The 20,783-nt window shown below is 52.6% G+C and overlaps 1 protein-coding gene across 3 annotated transcripts in view; it reads right to left on the bottom strand.

Moving 5' to 3' along the window:
* TFAP2A (transcription factor AP-2 alpha) overlaps window positions 1-16,680 on the bottom strand; it is an 18,255-nt gene extending 1,575 nt beyond the window's left edge. The window contains exons 1-7 of one of the 3 annotated variants that reach the window (XM_070360702.1): window positions 16,630-16,680; window positions 11,677-12,111; window positions 8,517-8,568; window positions 6,231-6,462; window positions 4,194-4,312; window positions 2,141-2,282; window positions 1-263 (exon numbers count right to left, since the gene is read on the bottom strand). The exon at window positions 1-263 is cut by the window's left edge and continues 1,575 nt beyond it. In XM_070360702.1, the coding sequence (XP_070216803.1) occupies window positions 1-263; window positions 2,141-2,282; window positions 4,194-4,312; window positions 6,231-6,462; window positions 8,517-8,568; window positions 11,677-12,111; window positions 16,630-16,680 (1,294 nt within the window). Of the gene's footprint in view, window positions 264-2,140; window positions 2,283-4,193; window positions 4,313-6,230; window positions 6,463-8,516; window positions 8,569-11,676; window positions 13,036-13,340; window positions 14,165-16,629 lie in introns of those variants that run through there. The other 2 variants (XM_070360701.1, XM_070360700.1) reach the window with 2 other exon arrangements.
* Between the last annotated feature and the right edge of the window lie 4,103 nt (window positions 16,681-20,783).

Consider the following 20,783-nt stretch of genomic DNA (forward strand, 5'->3'; position numbering starts at 1 on the left):
CACTGCTTTTGGCGCTGTTGTCCGTGTGGCTGTTGGGGTTGTTGCTGAGGTACATTTTGTCCATGGCCTTGAGGGCCTCGGTGAGATAGTTCTGCAGGGCCGTAACCGCGGCGCACACCGCCGGGCTGCCGAAGCCGTGGGAGATGAGGTTGAAGTGGGTCAAACAGCTCTGGATGCCCGGCTCCAGGATGGGGTTGGGCCGCGAGTTCCCCAGGGGCGATCGGTCCTGGGCCAGCAGGTCGGTGAACTCCTTGCAGATCTGTCTGCAGCACAAGCAGGGCAGAGAGACCGGGGTGAGGCTCCGTGGGAGCACAACCAGCATCGAGACAGACCTTCCTCCCTGCAACCGGCGCTGTCTGCAGGACGGCTGACCTGACTCAGGGCCCCAGAGACAGACTAGGGGTGCGGGGCACAGCTGGGGAGACCTAGCCACCTCTCAGGAGCCATCCGCACATCTCCTGCTCCTTACACACTTCCACTAACGCCCCCCTCTCTCTTTCCACCTGTGTGTTTCTCACCTCTCAGCTGCACCAAACTTTTTTTTCCTTTGCTGTGCCCTGTGGCATGTGGACTTAGTTTCCACACCAGGGATCGAACCCGGTGCCCCCTGCAGTGGAAGCACAGAATCTTAACCACTGGACTGCCAGGGAAGTCCTGAACCAAATTTCTAACCCCCATTTCTCACTCACGCTAGGCATCCCTGATATAGGAAGACACTTAACCCAATCAGGAGAGAAAGGAAGGTGAGTAGGAAAGGCAGGGAGTCAGAAACACAAGCATCTCTTCCACAGCCAATAGCCTGGTACCCATCAGCTGTCCTGCTCAAAATACTGTAGAGACCCTCTTCCCTGACCTTCCACCACGACCTCAGCAATCTGAGGTCTGGGGGCATGAATTCTCCACTCATTCACCTTCAAATCAGGGTGGGTGTGGACAAGGAAGGCAAAACTTTTCTCGGGATTGCTTTACTCTTAAAAAATAAAAGGCATTCCAATACCCAAGTGCGGGGATAATTCAGTTGCTTGGGGAAGCAGAAATAGACATTTCAATCTCCCTTGCCACCTCCTTTCCCATGCATTCCGTGCCCCCCCTCCCCCACTGCCACCAAAAAAAATGTCTAAGTAAAACTTTGAGGGTGGGTGTGCTTAGGAAGCTAAGAGAAGAGGGAAAAGTTGAAATACAAGCGATGAGGCCTACAAGGGTAGCTCAGTCTCTGAATCTGGGAAGCCAGGACTGGCTGGGGCCTTCCCGAGGCGGCAGCAGCCTTTGGGTTGGGGCTTTGGGTAGGGGGCCTCGCAGGAGGGAGGCAGAACCGGGAGTACTGGCCGGCTGCCTCCCCCAAGGCCAGTTGATGTCTCCCCAGGCTAGAAAGTGCCCTGCCAGAGGCCTCAGCCTCTGCCCTCTGGATCCGAGCCCTCCTGGGACATCGACTTTGATAATTACGGGCTTCCAAACAAGCCTTTTAATTTCCAGAAAACATATCAAAACAGTCATTTTCTTTTCACACACCACCTGGAGAAGCCTATTCAGCCCAGGCACCGATGGGAATATAACTTGGGCCATTTTGAAACTGATTTGACATCTCGCCTGTAGGCTAGAACTTGTGGGCTGTGTGTGTACAGCACTTTTGAGGAGGTCAAGAAAGCAAGGCAAGAAATGGGAGAAGGGATTAGAGTGGAAACTAGGCCAGCTTCTGACCCGAACATTTTGCAAGCCACTAGCTTAATCCTTGCCCTTGGAGAAGCTAGTGATAAGAGACAAAAACTGACACAGGCAAGTCTGTCCACTCTTTTAAGAACTTGGTTCTGGTTTTCCTGAAGTAACATAGTCACAAAACCACACTCAGCTTCCCTCACATCCCCACTATACCCCATTCACATACATGCTAATTTTTTTTGTTTTTTTAATGAGAAGGTAGGGCAGAAGGGAGGGGAAAGAGGGAAATACACACTCATAATCTTCCTCGTATTTCCTCTTTAAGCTCCATCATGGTTTATAAGATTGTGTTGTAATTTCAGCGTTTACAACAACAAAACTGATTAACACAAAAGGAAAAGAGGCCAAAAGTGAGAGCAAAGAGGATTTTGATGTTTCTCTTTGACAGTGAGACACAGAGACCCCGAAGAGGTAAATGTCTTACTTTGTAGCCAGGAGCATGTTTTTTCTTGTCACTTGCTCATTGGGATCGGAATGTTGTCGGTTGAGAAATTCAGCTACTGCTTTGGCAGGAAATTCGGTTTCGCACACGTACCCAAAGTCCCTGGCTAGGTGGACAGCTTCTCCTGGCAAAAGGAGGAAGGAGAGGGCAAGAGAATGAAAAAAGCTGGGATCAAGACTTCTAGCTCCCTTATTTTCTTAACCCAGCTGTTGCAGGAAACACAAACGATTTGTTTCCCCACTTCAGGCATTTTCTTTCCTTCTCTGTAGGGTTCTAGCAGATGCATTTCTCAGGGAAAATGGCCACTTACCCTAGAAGGCCAAGATGATTTGAAAATGTAGATTCCATCACCTCCCCACGCAGCCTCATGCCCCACCCTGATGACATTCTCCCACCTTCTCTTTTAAAATGTTTCTTGTGTTCCAGCCTCACACCTATCAACGCGTTCATAAAATGATATTCATAATTACTTCTTGAGCTTTTCTGCAAGGGAACGACTCAGGGTTTACATTTTAACTTTATCGCATATAATTATCTGTTCATCCAAACCGATTAACCAAGAGGATTTGAGGGTCACTCCACTGAGTCTGTCTGTGTTGTTGATTTTCGAATCTTTGGTTTTAATTTCCTGAACCAGTTGGTTTTTACTGCAGGGCTTCCTGCCATTAGCTCCAGCTCCGGAAGAACGCATGCGCCAATTAGAGCATCAAAGCCCTCTCCGCGGAGCTTGTTTCCATAAAATGGAGCGGATCACAAACAATAACAGTTCTCCAGAAACTGCCTCCCTGCGATGGGACTCAACCCCCAGACCCATGCACACTCTCACCCTACACCCAAAGTCGTTACCACTATTTTCTTTGCGTATAATGCTTTCGGGGTCTGAATGGTGGGTTCCCAGGGCACCGGCATTATTTTTAATACAGTGCAACTGTAGATAAGTTTCTGGAACTGAACGATTGCTTATTCCTTAACAGTTACATGAGTTATCATTTTTGACACCATTAACAAATGGTTCACAGGATTTCTCCTCAAATTTGTGTTTTTAAATATTTTAAAAATTTACAATGCGAGAACCTGAATTCAGTTATACAATATCTCCTCAAATACAAGATATAAGTAAGATAAAGTGCCATCTTTAAATATAAATGGTGGTTTTGAAATCTGCACCATAACTTGAGTTCCTTTTTTTCCTATTGGCATGAGACATTTCCAACAGAACACAAAGGAAAATGCAAGAGAACTACACATTCATTCCAACACACCCAAACGTTAGCCAATTTAGTATCAGACAAACTTAACAAGGATCTGGAGGAGGTAAGAATGTGACTACCATAACTGGACTATGGTGTATATTGAAAGGGAGTGAGGACAAGGTGAGCTTTTGTTTTGAGGGGTTTAGAAGCCTGGGTGTGTGTGTGTGTGTGTGCTTAAAAAACTGGCATGAGAAACTTTTTGCAATGCTTATTTATTTTTTCTTTTCCTATCCAAATAACTCAAAGTCTAAAACTGTTCATTTTTCTTCCTCTCCAGTAGAGAAGCACAATTAAATGAGAGATAAGGGAGCATATGTTTGGAAAACAAAAACCTGAAAGGGCATATAACCCTGAGCTTTCAGGATGGTCTTAAATCAGGATGCAGGTCAAAGATTCCCAAATTAATTCAGGAAGTAATGGTCACGCATTTCTCAAACGCAGATGTCAGAGTAGCTTAAGTGATTTACTGCTGAGCTCCATAAAGGAGACAGGAACTTGAAGAGTATGCAGTTCTTAAATTTTCACATTGTTTAGGTCAAAACTGGGCTGGGGCAGTGATGGGGGGGGTGTAATTTGGTAGCAGAGGGGAAGAGGAAAGGAGGACAGGACTAAATGCAAATAGTTTTTTCACATGCAAGAATTCCGTTCACTTCCAGCTACCTTCTCTGGAAAAAAATGAAATTGCACAATTGACACAAAATATAACCAAACATCTGGCCACTGAATAGCATCCACTTTCCCAGGAGAAACTTCCCTTCTTGTTAGCAAGGGAACTCGCTTACCCTCTACTAGTGATGTGAGCAGGGTGACATTGGCAGCTTTACGCCTCCCTGCTGGCAGATTTAATCCTATTTTGTCCAGTTTTTCTCTTAAAGATCTTCCTCCATTTTTAGACTTCGCCCTGTTTCACAAATATATGTGAGAAATGGATTTAGAAAACATTCAGTTGCTCTGCATCCCACTGTACTCATTTTGACAACTTCCTAAAATGTGCTTTTAAAAATTAAGAATCCTGGCCCCTAGACATATAAGGAAAGGAAACCTGAGAAGGAAAGATCATAGGAGATGCGTGCTTGCTAGACTGTAAAGCACCCTCTGTGTTCACTTATTACTGCAACTATGGTGGCAGGTTAGAAGGTTTTGATTTCCCAACTCTCTAAAGAAGAACCACAAACAAACAAACACAGTTCTCATCTCCAGGGTGTGAAGTATTTTTGAGTTCAACTGATTACTGTATATTTTCCCTGTTGTTACAATCACACAAATCCCAACGGGGTCTTTAAATTGTCTTTGCAAGATCTGCTGTGAGCCTGTTCAGAGTAACCAAAGTTATCATCACTCTCAGGTTTCTTGCTCGGCTTCAGCCCCAGTGGGAAATTCATTTCACCAACTGTTTACATGCCATGTCACCAGCCTAACTGGAAATGTCAAAAGTTGATATCAGCCTTTACAAATGTCACTGAATTCAGAGACAGTGGAGGTGGTTCTAAATAGATGTCTAAATAGACTCCCATAATAAGAAAGTGGTTAAGATAAATTGTTTAAATAAAACAGCAAATTAATTAATTTCAGATTTTATTCCCTACTCAAGTGCTCTTTAATTGTGTGGATTAGATTATACTCCCCTAGGTAAACAGTCTCCAATACTGGGGATGGGGGAAGGGGTAGGAAGAGGCAGCGGCAGATTTAGATGTGTCAGTGAAAGATTACAAAGAGACAGCGAATGACTGTGAAGGGGGAAGAAAAGAGTACAACAGCTGATGCTAAAATCTGCCCAAAAATGGTTCTGTAAGCCTTTGTATAGGATATACCCATCACAGCAGAACTCCGGGTCTATAAATAGCTATATGTATACATATCAAAGAATGAAGTTTTGGGCCCACTTTCTTATTAAAAACTACAAAGAAGTAGAAAATATCTGGGACCTTTCAACGCAAGACCCACCACACACAACCCTGGGTGGGACCCCGAGAAGTAAAAAGCCCACAGAAGGGACAAACTGCCCTCAGGGAAGGTGCTTCACCTCGCTGACCCTCATAAAATCTTATCTAGCAAACGAATCATTCCAATCTCGAGCGCGTTGAGATGAGAATTCCTGACCACGTAGGCAACATGCAATCGTAGGTAGCGACCGCACAGAACACACGTAACCATGCCTTGCACGTAACCTTGCCTTGCACGCAGGCTGGCACGTGCGGACGCTGCGCATCCGAATTATTAGCGAAAGCCCCTCGGGCCCGTGGGGCCTGGGGGGACGGGGACGCGGGGGCGTGGCGCGCTGACTCTAAAACCATCGTCTTCTGCTTAAAACACTATTCAAGGGCCGCAAGCCCTCTGCGATCAGAGACCCTGCATGCAGGCAAGGCAAAGTGAGCAGCCCGAGATGAAGTTTTCCTAGGCCTGCGACGCGGGCGCGAGGAGGGAACAGGCGGGTGCACGGCGCCCCGCGGCTGCCGCGGGCGGGACTGAGTCCGCCGCGGAGGGAGCTGCGCGTGCGCAGGGGAGGGGCGGGGGGCGGCCGGGCGCCCGGTGAGCGCGCCGCGCCGGCCGCGCGCCCCTGGAACGACGGAGCGCGCGCGCGCGGGCGGGAAGGCGGCGGAGTGCGCAGGCGCGCGTCGCCTCGCCCCGCCCACACCACCCCCAGCTCCCACCCACTCGGTTCTCCGCTCTTTATCCCCGCCCCTTTCTTATCCCGCGGAGGGCGGGCCCTGGCGCGAGGCCCATTGGCGTCACCATCCCGGCGCAGGCGCAGTGCTTCCCCTCCGCCCCTCCCTCCACGGCCGGGGGGCGGGGCTGGGCGGGGCCGCGCCGGGCCTCACCTCCTCAGCACTCCGCCCAGCAGCGAAGCGTTGAGACACTCGGGCGGTGAGAGGCGCCGCTGTACTTCCGCCACCGTGACCTTGTACTTCGAGGTGGAGCTGAGGAGCGAGAGGCGACCCGGAACTGAACAGAAGACTTCGTTGGGGTTCACGACGCCGCCGAAGAGGTTGTCCTTGTTGATGGGAATGGCGGAGACGGCGTTGCTGTTGGACTTGGACAGGGACACGGGGCCTGCGGAGACACATGGGGAGGCCGCGTGTGGGCGCTGGGGAGCCCTGTGGAGCCCCGGGCCCCTCGCCCCAGGCCTGCGCCGCCACCAACGCCCCCCCCCCGTCCCCCGCCACCAACCCACTTCTCCTCCAGCCCCGAAAATCCCATGGCTCCTTCCCCACCTGCCCTAGTCCCTCCGGCTCCATCCCTGTGGGTAGTGGAAGCCTGAGCCCCTCGGCGCTTCCCGGCAACCCCGCCCCGCCAGCCCGGCCTGTCCTTCCGCCGGGACCCCCTGGCCTTGTAACCGCTGGGGTGCTGTCTAGAGGTGCTAGTGAGGCGGTGACCCTCTCGGCTCTCCGCATCGGAGGACACTGGGCCCCAGAGCCGAGAAAAAAGCCCCGTGTGCATTCAGGGTGGGGTGGGTGGGGGGGACGAGGGCTTCTTCAGTGTTGGGGAGAAACTGTTCAAAGACCCATAATTAAAATCAGCCAAGAGTCTCCACGGCTAAAGCTGCCTCTAAAAATGAGCATCTCAGTCATGGCACTCAAGCCGAGAAGTGGTGGATTCAAGTTGTCACACAGCGCACACGCCCCAGCCTTTCAATAAATAGTCCTTGCCTCCCCGCCCCCCCTTAACGTTTATCTGTGAAAAGGGGTTTTAGAAGTCCATGCCAAGCCCAGTTTTGAATTCAAAAAAAAAAGGATAAACAGGCCTACCATGGAATATTAGCAATGTGTATTTTCGACGAGCAAAGAGTTAACAGTCCCTACGCTTAAGCACCTTCTTTGGGAAAGGGGGATTAGGGGGAGGCTATATTCTTATTAGTTAAAATCACGAGCTCTTCATTGTTGGATTCCCCCATACTTGGGGGGGAAAAAAAATTCAAGGCCAGCAGGAAGTAGACCAACACGTTAAATTTCTAACACCAATATAATTCAGATGCATTCACAACCATTTAAATACAGTATGCATTTGTATTAAGATTCCACATGGAGACATACTACATAATACATGCTTATCTCAGTACTCTCTCTTTAATGGGGATATTTTAGACGTATGGGGGGGGGGGCTCTAGGTTTTGGATAGATCACTTGTGACATTAATAGCTCTGGGGAGGCTAATAGAGACAATAGGAGTTAAACGAACTCTTGAGAGATTACTAATAAAAGAGCCAATTATCATGTCGACTTGGAAAGAGCATCTCTTAAGATTTATCCCTTGCACATCTAATTTGACGTGACAAAGACTTCGCAGATGCAAAAATGAAACTTTAAACTCGCTAACAATATACTGATTGGGGTTAGAAATGAGAACAGTTTTATATAGCATCATCCTCTGGTGGTGCCTAGAATCCTGAAATGTAACGTTGCCACTATAACCAAGGGAAAAAAAAAAAAGCTGCTGTGAATAGCATTTAATCCAGTAAACTTTATTTTACTCACTAAACGCAACATAAATTACAAATCCATCCAAATCACTTGACACTTTTAAAAAACAATTTCTGCTCAGAACAATTATGCTAATAAACCTGACATCTTCAAGAGGCTCATTTTAACCAAAAGCCAAATTTTTGCTAACCTAATTCACAAAGTTTAAAAAATCCTTCAACACCTAATGAGAAATTCAGTATAAGAACTTGAAAGGTTTTTTTTTTTTCCCTCTCTGCTAAGGAGTGCTGTCTTTATCATCTGCCCCCATATTAATAGTGAATTACTTGCATTGTTTTTAGCATTATACACTTCTTATAACACTTATGGCCACTCACGCAGTGGATTAACTGTTAAAACTGTTTCCAAATTGAAATGCCACTTCCAAATCTGCTCAACTATCACACATTTCATGTGTTTGTCCAGATATCATTAAACTAAATTAAATGGTCAAGTCATAAATCAGAACAAAGCTAGCCTGTTGCCATTACTAAATCATTTGAGCATTGCTGTTCTACGCCTATCTATTCGCTAATTCTGAGCCTTTAGGAAATCCTACTTGAAAAAAATAAATACACCTCTGCAAGTTCTTTTAAATAGCACTATGCCTGTAAGGACATGCTTGGAATGCAGAAGGAAATGGCTTACCTTTCTTAATTACAGTTTGATCTGGGATGTTAATACCCGGGTCTTCTACATGCTGCAACAAAAGGATACACATGGATGTAAGTGTATAATCAAAACAAAAGGAAATGAATATTTCGCGCAAGATAGGGGGAGGGGAAGGCGTAGAATCGAAATCCCCCCTCCCATCTGGTGACATTTATATATAAACATCTCATCTTGGCTTATTGGAATTTGGAGCTTTGCAGCTCAAGAGGTTTCACTGTACACCCACGGCCAATTTCTCGACCCCCAGCAAATAATCCACATTTGAAGGAGGTGGAGTGGGGAACAAAACTTTCTTTGGAAATTAAATCGAGTTTGGGAACACCTAATCTTTCTCACAGCCTGCTTAACCTTTCAAAATACACCTAGCTTTAGTTTGGCGCCTCAGTGGCTTCGGACTTCAGCGATTCCACTGTTGAGGCAGCAAAAGCCAGAGAAACAACAATAGAAATGACAGAGGCGGGAGTGGCCTGGGAGCACTGGAAACGTTTTAGGGACGTGATAAAGAGCAAACGTGCATGTGCACCTGCACTTACGGAGAAACAAAATAAAAATTTTAAGGACTACTGTCTAAATTGAATATCAAATATCAAATTGGATATGAAAACGATAGAAAGAAGGGAGGGGGGAAGCCTTTGAGGTTTCCCTGCTGTGTCCAGCAGCAGATTTGTTAGTGTGGGCTTCCTTTTTCCTTTTTTTTTTTTTTTTACAGATGGGTGGCTATACGTATGTGCTACAGTCAAAACGTGATTAGAAAGTAAAATGAAATCATGTTTTCTAATGCAGAAACTGACAGGCAATATAATGTCTGGCTGTGTTTACAAATTAGCACCAGGGCTGCTGAGATAGAAGATTTCGCAATCGTTACCAAACGCAGGCATTACCATTTAAAAAAACTATTACTTCCTTCTCTAGTCTTTGTCCAACAATAATACTGATTCAAACATTTTCCATTCTGTCTTGGATTTATGCTCCTGTTAATTGTGCCTGATCGCAATGATTCCGGGTGGATGGTACTAAGTTGCTTTATTACAGGTTTTATTATACTCAATGCTCTCATTTGTAACTTGCCTAAAGTGCTTCTGGATTTAAGTATAATTAAATTGAGAAATGTTCAGAAATGACTACTGCTGCAGTTCTTGTGTTTTAACTATATGGGGAAATATGATCCCTTTATGCATGCACCCTAAACCCATAAAGTAAATGTAGTGTGGCATAATACTTTTATTTGTGTTATTTCTAGACCTTATCCATACAGGGAAGACTGTTAAGTTTAAAACCCCACTGAGATATTAATGATTAAATAATTTTCACCATCGATTTGGTTTTCTTAAATATTTGGCGTTCGTTTTCATTAAAGGTTAACTGTTGCAGCAATGGGAAAATTGAAAACCCTTTTCTTGACCCAAATTCCTTTGAAAGAATTTTTTCTTCAAAGGTTGGGGGAGGAAAGGGGAAGAGCAGCAACTGGGTTTCCTTGTTTTTATTTGATCTTTTGGTTAATTTCTCCTATAGGCCAGTTTCACCACAAAGAGTGACTATACAGGTGTTAAGAATTCACACCAGCCACTTTGGAATTTTTTGCAAAGTAGAGCAATTCTAATTCGTGGTAAGTTTAAAAAGCTTGCAACGTTATTTTGCAATTCAAATATTTCCAAGGGGCAGACTAGGATCAGGACTCAGAGACTCTCCGGAAAGGGGAACTCAAATGGTCACAACTTCCAAGTTTGTTTTTTAATCGCCCTTCTCCCAACTATTCCTCCTCTCATTTTACTTTCCAAGAAATGCACTGTGTAATATGTTTCTAAAAACATGTATGACAACACACACATATGCAGGCACACAAGGCTTACTAAACCCCACCCTGGATCAAATGCCTACTTTCCTGCTTTCCATGCTAGGCTGCTAAACATAACCAACAAATTTCAGTGATTAACTAGGCCAAATGAGAAATGTAATAAATTTTCTATTTCCCTATGTAACTTAAATAATGTTTTAAATTCACCAAGCAAGCAGGTAAGTTCATCTGACCATTTTCTTTGCAATCTAATGCAGTAATCATTAAACTGTCAACGGACATATTGCTGCAATATTTGATGCAGTAATTTGAAATAGCATTTTAGCAAAAATCACATCCAGATACATTTCCTCTCCAAAGAAAAGCAGCATTAACAGAGCCTTTACAGCTTTAATAAAATTATTGGCTTGTTCTAATTCCATTTCAGGAAGGTTGTGAGGAAACCATAAATATGTAGAATTGAAGCAGAGATGCCGGTTTAAATTTAATTTCAGAAAGTATTTTCAAATTATCAATAGCCTGGTTTGCATTGCCAAAGAGTAAATGTGCTAATACCATGCTTATTTAGAAATCATCGAAAACTGCATTTATTGATAACTGAATTAGAGCTCAAAGACTGCATTGCCCAACAGTCTCAAAACATTAAAGTAATATGGGGGTGTAGCAGGTCCTGATGGGCGTTGGGAACCCAGCTAATGATTTATGAGGTCAGCACTTAGCACCCCTAGGAAGAGAAAAAAGGCTGCATTTAATGTCCTCCTGTTCGGATTTGCCACTTAGTATTCTTTAATCAGGGTAGGGTATACACGTAACTTTCAAAGACCCCCTAGCACTCATAAAATCCGGTCAAAATAATTTTATCCGTGTGTCTTTTACACTTTCTTTTAAATCGATAGGGCATTTAAATGAGCTCTTTTGATCCACTCTAACACGTCTTTCAGGACTGGGAGGAGAAACCCCCACGTCAGACATAGCGGTGGAATCAGATCCTCTCATAATCGAAACAGTTTACTGTCGCCGAGAGGGGAAGGTAGCGTCCACGGTGACACTCGTCTGATTTATAAATGGTAACGCAGGCATTGTTTGAAGGAGCTCTGCGAACCATTGTTCTCCCGGCCGAACTCTCAACTACTTTTGAATCTTTGGCATGTGGTTGTCTAGGTGGGTGCTTAAAGGGTCCACCCGATAAAACAAAAGGAGATTTGGAGAAAGTAAACAGCGGAGAGGAGGAAAGCCCAGTCCCCGGGGCTGGACGTTCCAGGGGGGGACCCTTTCCTGGGCGTGAGAGAGCGGGGACCGCGTTTGCTCCCCCGCCCCCCCCGCGCGCGCGCGGCCTCTTACCGGCACGTCCTCGATGGCGTGAGGTAAGGAGTGGATCGGGAGGTCTCCGAGTCCGGAGCCAAGCCCGTGGGGGCCGTGCAGGAGGTCCTCGTGCCGCCGGTAGTCCCTGCGAGGATCCAGGCCCGACAGCTGGTGGGGCAGCCCCCGGTGCGTATGCAGGAGCCCAGACTCCTGGCTCTGCCTCTGACCGGGCCAGCCCGGGTGCTGCGGCTGCGGCTGGGCGTGCAGGGGGTTCAGGCTGTAGGGGTCGTTGACGTGGGAGTAAGGATCTTGCGACTGGGGGTAGATAGGCTGGTAGGGCGGGGGGAAGTAGGGGGGCTGGAAGTCGGCATTGGGGGTATGGGACAGCGGCGGGGCGCTCGTGTAGGGAGATTGACCTACAGTGCCCAGCTGGGGCAACCGTGCCGTCCCGTTGCTGGCGCCGTCGTGACGGTCCTGCAAGAGAGCGAGGCCAAAGGGAGAGAAGACGGCATCAGGCGTTGGGCCACTCCGCCAGGCTGCGTGCGAAACCGCCCGGCCCGGTCCGCAGGCCGCCGCGAGGAACCAGCCCTCCGCGCGGCTTTGGCAGAAAATTCTCCAAAAGCGAAACGGGCCCTTCCTTCCCCAATCGCAGGGAATTTTCGCCGATGCCAATCGAGGGGGCATTAGAGACTCTCCTTAGGCGTTTCTTGCAAAGGGGGAAAAAAGGCAGAACCCGGACTACAGCCCGCTCAGCAGCAGAGGGAAACCTCCCTTAAGCAAAATTAAAATTCCTAGTAAATACTAAACAGCTAGAAGCGGCCTTTTCTCTGTCCCTGGGTTTGAACCTGCCCGCCACGGTGTTATTGTTTACCCTGTTCCATTTATTTGGAGGGGGTAAAAATCATGCCCATTCAAAGACTATTACCATTTCATGACTATTTAAATAGAAACATATTTCGTAGAGGGGCTGTAAGGAAAGCCCACGTTTAAATTACCAGCTCAAAGAAGGTTTTTAACTGCGGGATTGGGGGCTGTCTTTTCCGCTTCCTCACTTAGGAGCCTTTTTCTGGACAGAGTCGATTTATGAGAGCGACGGGGAAGAGGGAGACGTCAAGTAAAGGTTTAAAATGCAAAGATTCAGCCTTATATTGGGTTTAAAAGAGAGGTGCGCCCCGGGGCGGAGGCCCCCGCCCCTTCCACCCCAGCCCCAAAGGGCAGAAGAAACGCCTGACTTCTGTTCCTCTATTGCAATTCGTTTGCAAAACAAGCGAACGGAGTTGATTCCAGGGAACGCGAACCCTCGGAGGTTCAGCCCTGGGCCCCGGGCGGGGGGGAAGAAGGGGCACGCCGGGCAGCGTTTTTCCTACATCCGGATTAAGCATCAGATGTTGAGCACGTCTCGGGAACAAGTGAAGAGGCGAGGAAATACAGATGAAAGCAGAGAGAAAATACGCTGGGGAAGTAGCGGCGAGGTAGGTGTGCGAGCCGGGAGAGGTCGCGCGAGGGTGAGGGGGGGACCGCGTTCGACTGAAGGATGGAAGAGAGGGAGAGAAACGGGGAGGGGAGGCGGGAAATGCAAACGAGGAAAGGCGGGCGCCCTGAAGGAAAACCGGGCGAGGACCCCGAGGTCTCTCTCCGCAGCCCCAGGTTTCCAGACTAGAATTCCTAAGGAGGCAGGGGTCGGGGGTGGGGATGGGACTCACCATAGCTGAAAAACTGTGAACTAACATCTGCGAAGAGTCTGGGGTAACGAGTCAGGGTGGAAAACAACAAGCAAGCGCGGAGAGCCCGGCTGCCCCGCCGCCCGAGCGCGCCCCACACAAAAGGCGCCCCGCGCCACCCAGGACTCTGGTCACCGCGCCGCCGCTCCCCCGGGCGCCGGAGCCCCGCTCTGGTCCATCCGAACTTGAACCACCGATTCGAGCGGCGCCTTCAGTTGGTCGAACCCACGGTCTCTATCCTGCCGCGATCGGGTAGGATTCAAAGTTCCTTAAAAAATTGGGAAAAAAAAAAACCCGAAAAGGCAAAAAAGCAAAAAAAAAAAAAAAGAAAGAAAAGTGTGTGTGTCTGTGTCTGTGTGTGTGCGCGCGTGTTCCTTAATCCGTGTCTCCCCCTCTTTTCTGAGCCGCGGCTTCGCTTGAGCTTCTAATAACCGCGCTGGGCAGCGTTCCTGGAGCCTCCTAATAGCAGATATTCATGACTATTAATATTACACGAATACTTAATAAGGGAAGAATGCCTGGAAATCGAGCGTGAAGCGGAGAGGCAACTCGCGCCGGAGCCGGCTCTCAATGCAGTCCATTGACGGGAGCCTTAGTGTAGCAAATCGGAGGTGGGGAGAGGCAGCGCGAGAGACAAAAAGCGAGCGAGAGAGGGAGCGGGCGAGCGCGCGGGGGGCCGCGGCGCGGCGGCTGGCGAATCACAGGGAAGGGGCAACATTTTAAAAGGTTGCAGGGTAGGCCAAAGCGAAAGAGAAAGAGGGAGACGGGGAGACCGAGCGCGAGCGCGCGGAGAGGGGGAGAGTGTGTCTTGCGTGCGTGTGTGAGAAAGAAAGTGTGGGCGCGAGAGAGGAGCCCGGAGTGGGGAGAGGGGAGGGAGAGCCCGGGAGGAGGGGGAGGAGGGGGGGAGGGGAGGGGAGGGGAGGGGAGGGGAGGGGGCCGCGCCGGAGCGCGCGGAGGGGGAGGCCGCGGGGGAGGGGGAGGGGAGAGGAAGCGAGCGAGGACAATCAGACCTAAAAGGCTGGGGCAGACCTCGGCATGCCGCGGGGGCCGCGCGGCGCGGCCGGGCGCTCCCGGGGACCGCGGCCGGGCGTTCGAAGGGCTCTCCGCCCCCGAGCTGCGGCGGGCCGGGCCTCTCCGGCCGCGGGCTCCTCCGCTCCGCTGCAGGGCCTGGGGCGCGGGGTCCGGCCGCCCGCCGCCGCGCGGCTTCTCCATGGCCCGGCGCCCCGCCCGGGACCGGCTCTCGCCTGGGCCGCCGCTCACTTGCTTCCCGCGGCCTCCGGGGACCGGCCGCTCTGCGTCGCCGGCAGCCCCGCCCTCGGCTCTCGGGGGCCGGGGCTCGCGAAGGAGGGGCGGGGGGGGGGGCACCGGGCCGCGGCCCGTGGAGCGCAGAGACGCGAGGCAGCCCAGCCCGGGCGCCGCTGGCACGGACTCCCCGCTCCCGGCGCAAACCCGTCCGACTGGCTGGGCCACTCCCGCCCGACGCACCCCCGGATGACACGGCTCGCTCTCCCCTGGCTGCCGCTGCCAGTCTGCCCGCCGGGGTGTCAGAACAAGCGGCACCTCGCCTCCTGCATGTCCCTGCAGAGCCCGGCATAATTAGACAGTCCCGAGCCGGCTCGGAAACCCGAAATCCCTGCTCCGGCGCTCGCCACCGCGAAGTTGTTGAAACAGCCTTCACTGTTTTCTCCTCCTCTTTCTCCTCTCGCTTCTCGTCCCCCGCCCCTTCCCTTGACTCTCACTCACACGCACATGCACACGACGCGCCCCAACAGGGTCCCCACTCTGGGGGTGCAAGTTCGCTTCCCACCTGGGTCCCCCGGGCGCCTCGCCCCACTTTGGACCCCGCCCGCCGGGGCTTTCGGTCTTCGAGAATGGGGATGCCCGAGCCCCGGGCCACGGCCCGAGGAGGCTTAGGAGCCCGCTGTCACCCCGACCGGTCCGCAAAGGGTCCCCCCGGCCCTGAAAACAAAGCGACTGGTCTGACATGGAGTCAGTCTCTGCGCCCCGCACCAGCCAAGCCACGAGTCCCCAGCTAAGCAACCGTCCCCTTGGCATGCACTCCGTGCCCCATTCACTGGGGGAAGGAAGGGCGAAACAGGAGGGGCTGGTAAAGGAAAAAGAATTAAAATAGTCCACGGAGAGGAGAGGAGGAGGGAACGGAGGACACGTCGTTCACCCAAGCCCACATTCTCATTTCAAGTGAAGACCCCCGCCGCGCCCCGCACAGACCTCTACGCTCCACATTCCCAGCTCCAAATGCCAAAAAGAGAAGAGGGGGTAGGGGGGAGCCCAAGCCGGGACTGCCACCTACTATTTACGTAGCTAAGTCTCTGGCGGCGGCCCCCTCCCCAGTCCCCCTCCTAGCGGGGGGCTAGAAGGGGGCTGGGGCAGCAGCCGCCAGGCCCGTGGGTCCCGGGGCTTCCCCGGCTGCCCCACGAAGCCGAGCTCCCGGGACTGTGGGTTTTGAAACGGGCTCCAAGGCGGCGCGCTCTATCGGCCGGGCGGGCTCCGCGCACCGGAGGCTGTGGGTAGCCCCGCCGGGATTCCCACGGTCACGCAGCTGAGGGCGCGGCGGCCAGCAGGCTCCCGCCTCCACCCCAGGGATGCGCCGACCCAGTAGCACAGACCGAGAAGCTGCCTAGAACTTCTCGAATAACGCAGGGTACTGGAGGAAGCCCCGCAGCCGTTCGGTGGAGGAGTGCTCCCAAACTGAATCGGCTCACAGGGAGGTGCGCTCCCGCTGAGACCGCAGGCTGCGGGCCCCTTCTCCAAAAGGGAGGGGGCCTTTTTAAAGCGGGTTGGGTGGAGGACTGGTAGAAAGGAAGGAAAGAATGAACAAATGAAAATGTTAAAGATCAGAGACAAAGACTTAAAGAGGGAAAGAGGTTTTCCCTTCCTCTTTCTGGTGACCTGGGCCCTCAGAAGCTCGTTGGAGAGACAAGCAGAGTTCAGAGACGCCTGCCCAGTTGCCAGCAATGACTTCAAAAACCCACGCTCGTCTACCCTTAGCCACACTCAAAACTGGTCTGGAGAAAATCGCGGTAGAGGGGGAGTGGGACAGGAGGCTGCGAAGGAGGAGAATGAAAGAAGGGAACGTCCTCAACCTTCCTCGCCAGCTTCTCCCCTGCGCTCTTCGGGCGAATCGGAGAGGCGGGCGCTGCGCTGGGCAAAGTTTGTCCCACCCGCCTCTCGCAGCTGGCGGCGAGGAGAGGAGGGAAGCGGAGCTCCGAGCCTACAGCCGCGGGAGAGACTGCGCCCGCGCGGCGCTTACCTCGCAGTCCTCGTACTTGATGTTGTCCGTCAGTTTCCAAAGCATTTTCATGGATCGGCGTGAATGGGTTTGGCCCCTCTCCGCCTCGCACCCAAGTGGAGCTACTCTCTGGGTAAGCGCAAAGTGCCGGCTGCGGGCGGCGAGCGCAGGAGGAGGGGGAGGGCGAAGAGGAGGAGGGTGAGGAGGAGGAGGAGGGTGAGGAGGAGGAGGCGAGGAGGGAAGGAGCTCCCGTGTGCGCTCGGAGATCTCCCTCTAATGGTAGAAACTTTTCCCTTTTCCTGCTCTTTACCAACAGCCTAATCGCCTCATTAGCATATCAACAATAGTCCAATTGCTCGCCAGCACCACAATCTGCCGCCGGCCGCTCTGACCCAGGTATAAAGGCCTCTGCGAGGCGCGAACTCGCTCCTAGAGCGCACGCCCGCCCGGGAGCCCACGGAGTCTCCCTTGAGCCCCGCAGCGCGCCGCTGAGCCGGCGCCTCCGGCCCCGTGTCGCCCGAGTCGTCGTCTCTCTCCTCTCCTCGTCCCGGCCCTGCGCACGGTCCGAGTGGCCGCTCCCTGGGCCCAGCTCTCCCAGCACCTCTCCCCCATCCCTGCCTGTACCAGTGGTTCCGTCCTTTCGGGCCCTGTCCAATTTTAGCAGAAATTATTATCCCTTTTCTCAATTAAATATAACCATCAACCCAAGACCGGCGTCATCACTCCAGGATTTTCTGCCCAGCCAGAGATTGCCTCCGCTGCGGGCAGCCGCCACCTCCGGCCGCAGGGCCCCGGGAGTTTTATTGGCTTCGCGCTTCACCGCCCCCCCATCCCCCCATCCCCAGGTTGGAGATTTTTGCCAAACGGCTTCAGTCGCTCGGCTGGGGTATTTGCCATCCTTTAATTGCCGCGTGTAAAATAAAAAGTGTACCCTGAAGAGGTTGCTTGACAGCTTCAGGGGTTAAATACTTTTCCTCGCATTTGTACGAAGCTTGGGCCGACGGATAATTCAACGTGGTATTTGGGCTAAGGGCTTCCTAGGTGCGATGTGGACAGGAATATGGAAACTCCTACGGAGGCTCACGCACGCTTCTGGAGTTGAGCCGAAATACCGACATGTGTGCGCCGTGTCATGCATGCATCAAAATAAATCGCTGGGAACCAACCCTTTGCTGTGCTAATCTGCTCCAGTTTTCCCAAGATTCCTCTTTTTAATTAAAGCAGGGAGAGTTCCTTCATGATTTGGTGCTGTTACTAACGCGGGCGCCCTCGCGGCGCAGTGCCCGGCTGGCGAGGAACCCGGAGGCCGGGAGCCACCCCCTAGTCCGGGTCCGCCAGTCTAGGCTCCCTGGCTCCACGCAGGGGCCAGCGCGCCCCACTCGGGCTTCGTGTTTTTTTTTTTTCCTAGTGTGAAACACAAAAATTTAAAGAAAGAACGACCCAAAAAGATGTGATGTAATCTTTAGAAATACAGAGGGATCAATTTCCCCTGGTGAGCGTCCTCGTTTGTCCTCCGTAAAAAACCTTCTTTCTCCCTCTGCAATCCTGCAAACCACTCCCCACCCCCCGCCACCCCCAGCCACCCCCAGCAACAGTAGGTTTCGCCTCTGAGTTGCTCTAGTAACGACCTCTGATTCCGTCTAGGCCTGTTTCTTGCAAAACTCCAGGCCTCCCAGTTTTCTCAGAGCGTCCTCGCAGGGGCGGGGGAGGGAGGGTAAGAGGCTGTGGCAAACAGGAGCGTTGCTTAACAGGTGGAAGGAAAGCGAGAGGAGGGGGACTCCCCTCCTCCCCAAGCTGCCCAAGGGCAAGTCTCCCTCCAAAAAGACCGCCGCCAATTCCCCAAGCCTGGCAGAGTAGGCCACAACCACCACCGTCCTCCCAACGACAACACCAAAACTTTAAAGTTAGGAAGGCGACCAGAGCTAGAAGGGGGTTCAGAGCCGGGGGTGGGGGGAGAGGGGACGCCTCCCGAGGTGCCAGGCCCTCCCTTGCACTCCCTTTTCCCATCTGCACACCAGCACAGCCTCTCGGCTGAACCCAGCTCGAGATTCGGCACGGTACTCCGCCCTCAAAAACGGTCAACTTCCAGCCTAGCGCCACTCACCCTGCGGGCTGCCCCCAGGGCCGCCGCCCAGCAGCAGCGGCTGGACGTCGGGAGGGGGGCCGCCTGGAGCACCGACACTCTCCCAACAGCCGCCGCAGCCCGGAAGAGCGATCCGTAGGCCACGCTCTGGGCTGGGAGCAGGGCAGTGTACACCCTCACGCCGCCAGCGCCCCCAGTGCGCTTGGGGAGCTCTTTAAGTTTCGCTTTCTTTCTACTTGTGGGCTGGGGAAGGCATGTAAAGGCCTCCGTCTTATCCACCTTCCCCCTTCGCTGACCGGAGCCCCGCGGATTTCTGGCTCCGCACCCGCCGGGGCTGCTAAACTGTTGTTGTTTTCCCGCCGAGGGCGCCTTTGAGGTGCAGATTGGGGCCCGAGGGCTCCGCGGCGCCGAGCGCTTTAGAAAGGCCCCGGCGAGCGTCCCGGCGCCCCCGGAGCCAGCGAGGCCGCACTGGTGTGAGCGTCATTTCCACCACAAGCCTCTTCATTGCATGTCAATGCTCCGGCCTGCCTGGGACCCCAGGACGGCAGCGCCAGGCCTGGCGGCAGGGGTCGGGGGGTGTCCAGGCCTGGCCTGGGGGCGTGTAAAGGGCGTTGGGAAAAGAGTGAGTTATCTGTGTAAGGGACAGAGACAACTGAGAGAGACCAAGAGACACCCAGGATGCTGCCATTTTCGCCGGTGGTGGTGGTGGTCACCACCAAGTGGGCCCCAGGCCTCTACAGACCCAAAATCCGCCTGCCCGACCAGAGATCCCAGCTTCCCACTGCTTGTTAAACTGAGCCCGCCGGGAGGCAGGACCACGGTTCACTCCTGTCTCCTTCAGGCTGGAATCTTGCTGCTTCCAAACCTCAGCGGGGGCTCACTGGAGGCCCAGCCCCTGGCCAGGCCTGCACTCCTGGCCTTTTCTCACCCCGAGGATTTCTGCGCAAAGTTCACCCGGCTTGAGGAGAAAACCGAGAGACCTCGGCTTTCAAAGAGCCCCCCAGTCTTCACCCTTCAGAGAAGAGAATGAAGAAGGTCTCTGAGAACCACAGGGCAAGAGAGGGAGAGAGTGGGTGCCGGACATCTGAGTTCGGAGTGGGATTTGCACCCTTAAACCACAAAGTCTAACTCTGGAGATGAAGTTGCCCTTGTTTAGGTTTAACTGGGAAGGAGAGGCTTCAAAGACCTCCTAGCTGATAAAATAATAAGTACAAGGAAAGAAGGAAAGATATCGTGTTGACTTCCTTTTCCCGACTCCAGAGAGCGAGGTGATGGGACTTCTCTGAACTTTGCTTCTCGTGGACAGAACCTGAAACAAGCGAAAGAACTCGCTCCGGAAGGAGCAGGGCCTGAGCTTTTTTTTAGGAAGTTCGGGGCCTTCCATTCCAACGGGCCCGCAGGCTTTTCCGCACTCAGAATCTCGCCCCAAGAGGCCTTCCCTTGGCTAGGGCGAAAAGAGGGCCCCGCGGTTCCCATTAAGAAATCGGCGACAGGAGAGAGGCTGCCCTCCTCACCAGCCTGGCCAGAGACTCCCTGGTTTCGTAGGGAAATGTCTGGAAGGTAGGAGGAGGACGCTGAACCTAAGGCTCCCTTGGCCGAGGTCGGGCCCCGGGCTCAAAGAGCGAAGTATCTGGAGTCTACTTGGCCTCGTGGTGCCTGCGGCCTAGTCGGGCCAACGTCGGGAGGCGTTGGTTTTGACCAAATCTAGGCCTTCTGCCGCATCCCTAGCCACTTACTTCCCCCCGCCAGTCACCCCCACCCGGAGCCCAAGAGGTGAAAAAAAAAAAACTAGCTTCGGGAACTAGCCGGAGTGAGCAGCTCAACTTGGCGCAAACTCTTTAAGGCATTCCCCGAAAGAACACGCTCGCCGGCGCGACCCATCCAGCCGGCCCCCTCTCTAGTCTTCCCGCCCTGTTGGTTCCCCCAAATGTGGAGCCGGGAAGAGAGACAGGTGCACTGGAGCCCCGGCTCACGCGCAGCCTTGGGGTCCAGGGCGAGACCGGAGGCGTAGCGAGCCGGGAACCTTCCTCCCGGCGCAGCGCACCCCCGCCCCGCGCCCTGCTCCCGCCCGAATGAGTCATCCAGCCCAGTT

This window comes from Bos mutus, chromosome 23, assembly GCF_027580195.1.
Source record: "Bos mutus isolate GX-2022 chromosome 23, NWIPB_WYAK_1.1, whole genome shotgun sequence".
Taxonomy (NCBI): domain Eukaryota; kingdom Metazoa; phylum Chordata; class Mammalia; order Artiodactyla; family Bovidae; genus Bos; species Bos mutus.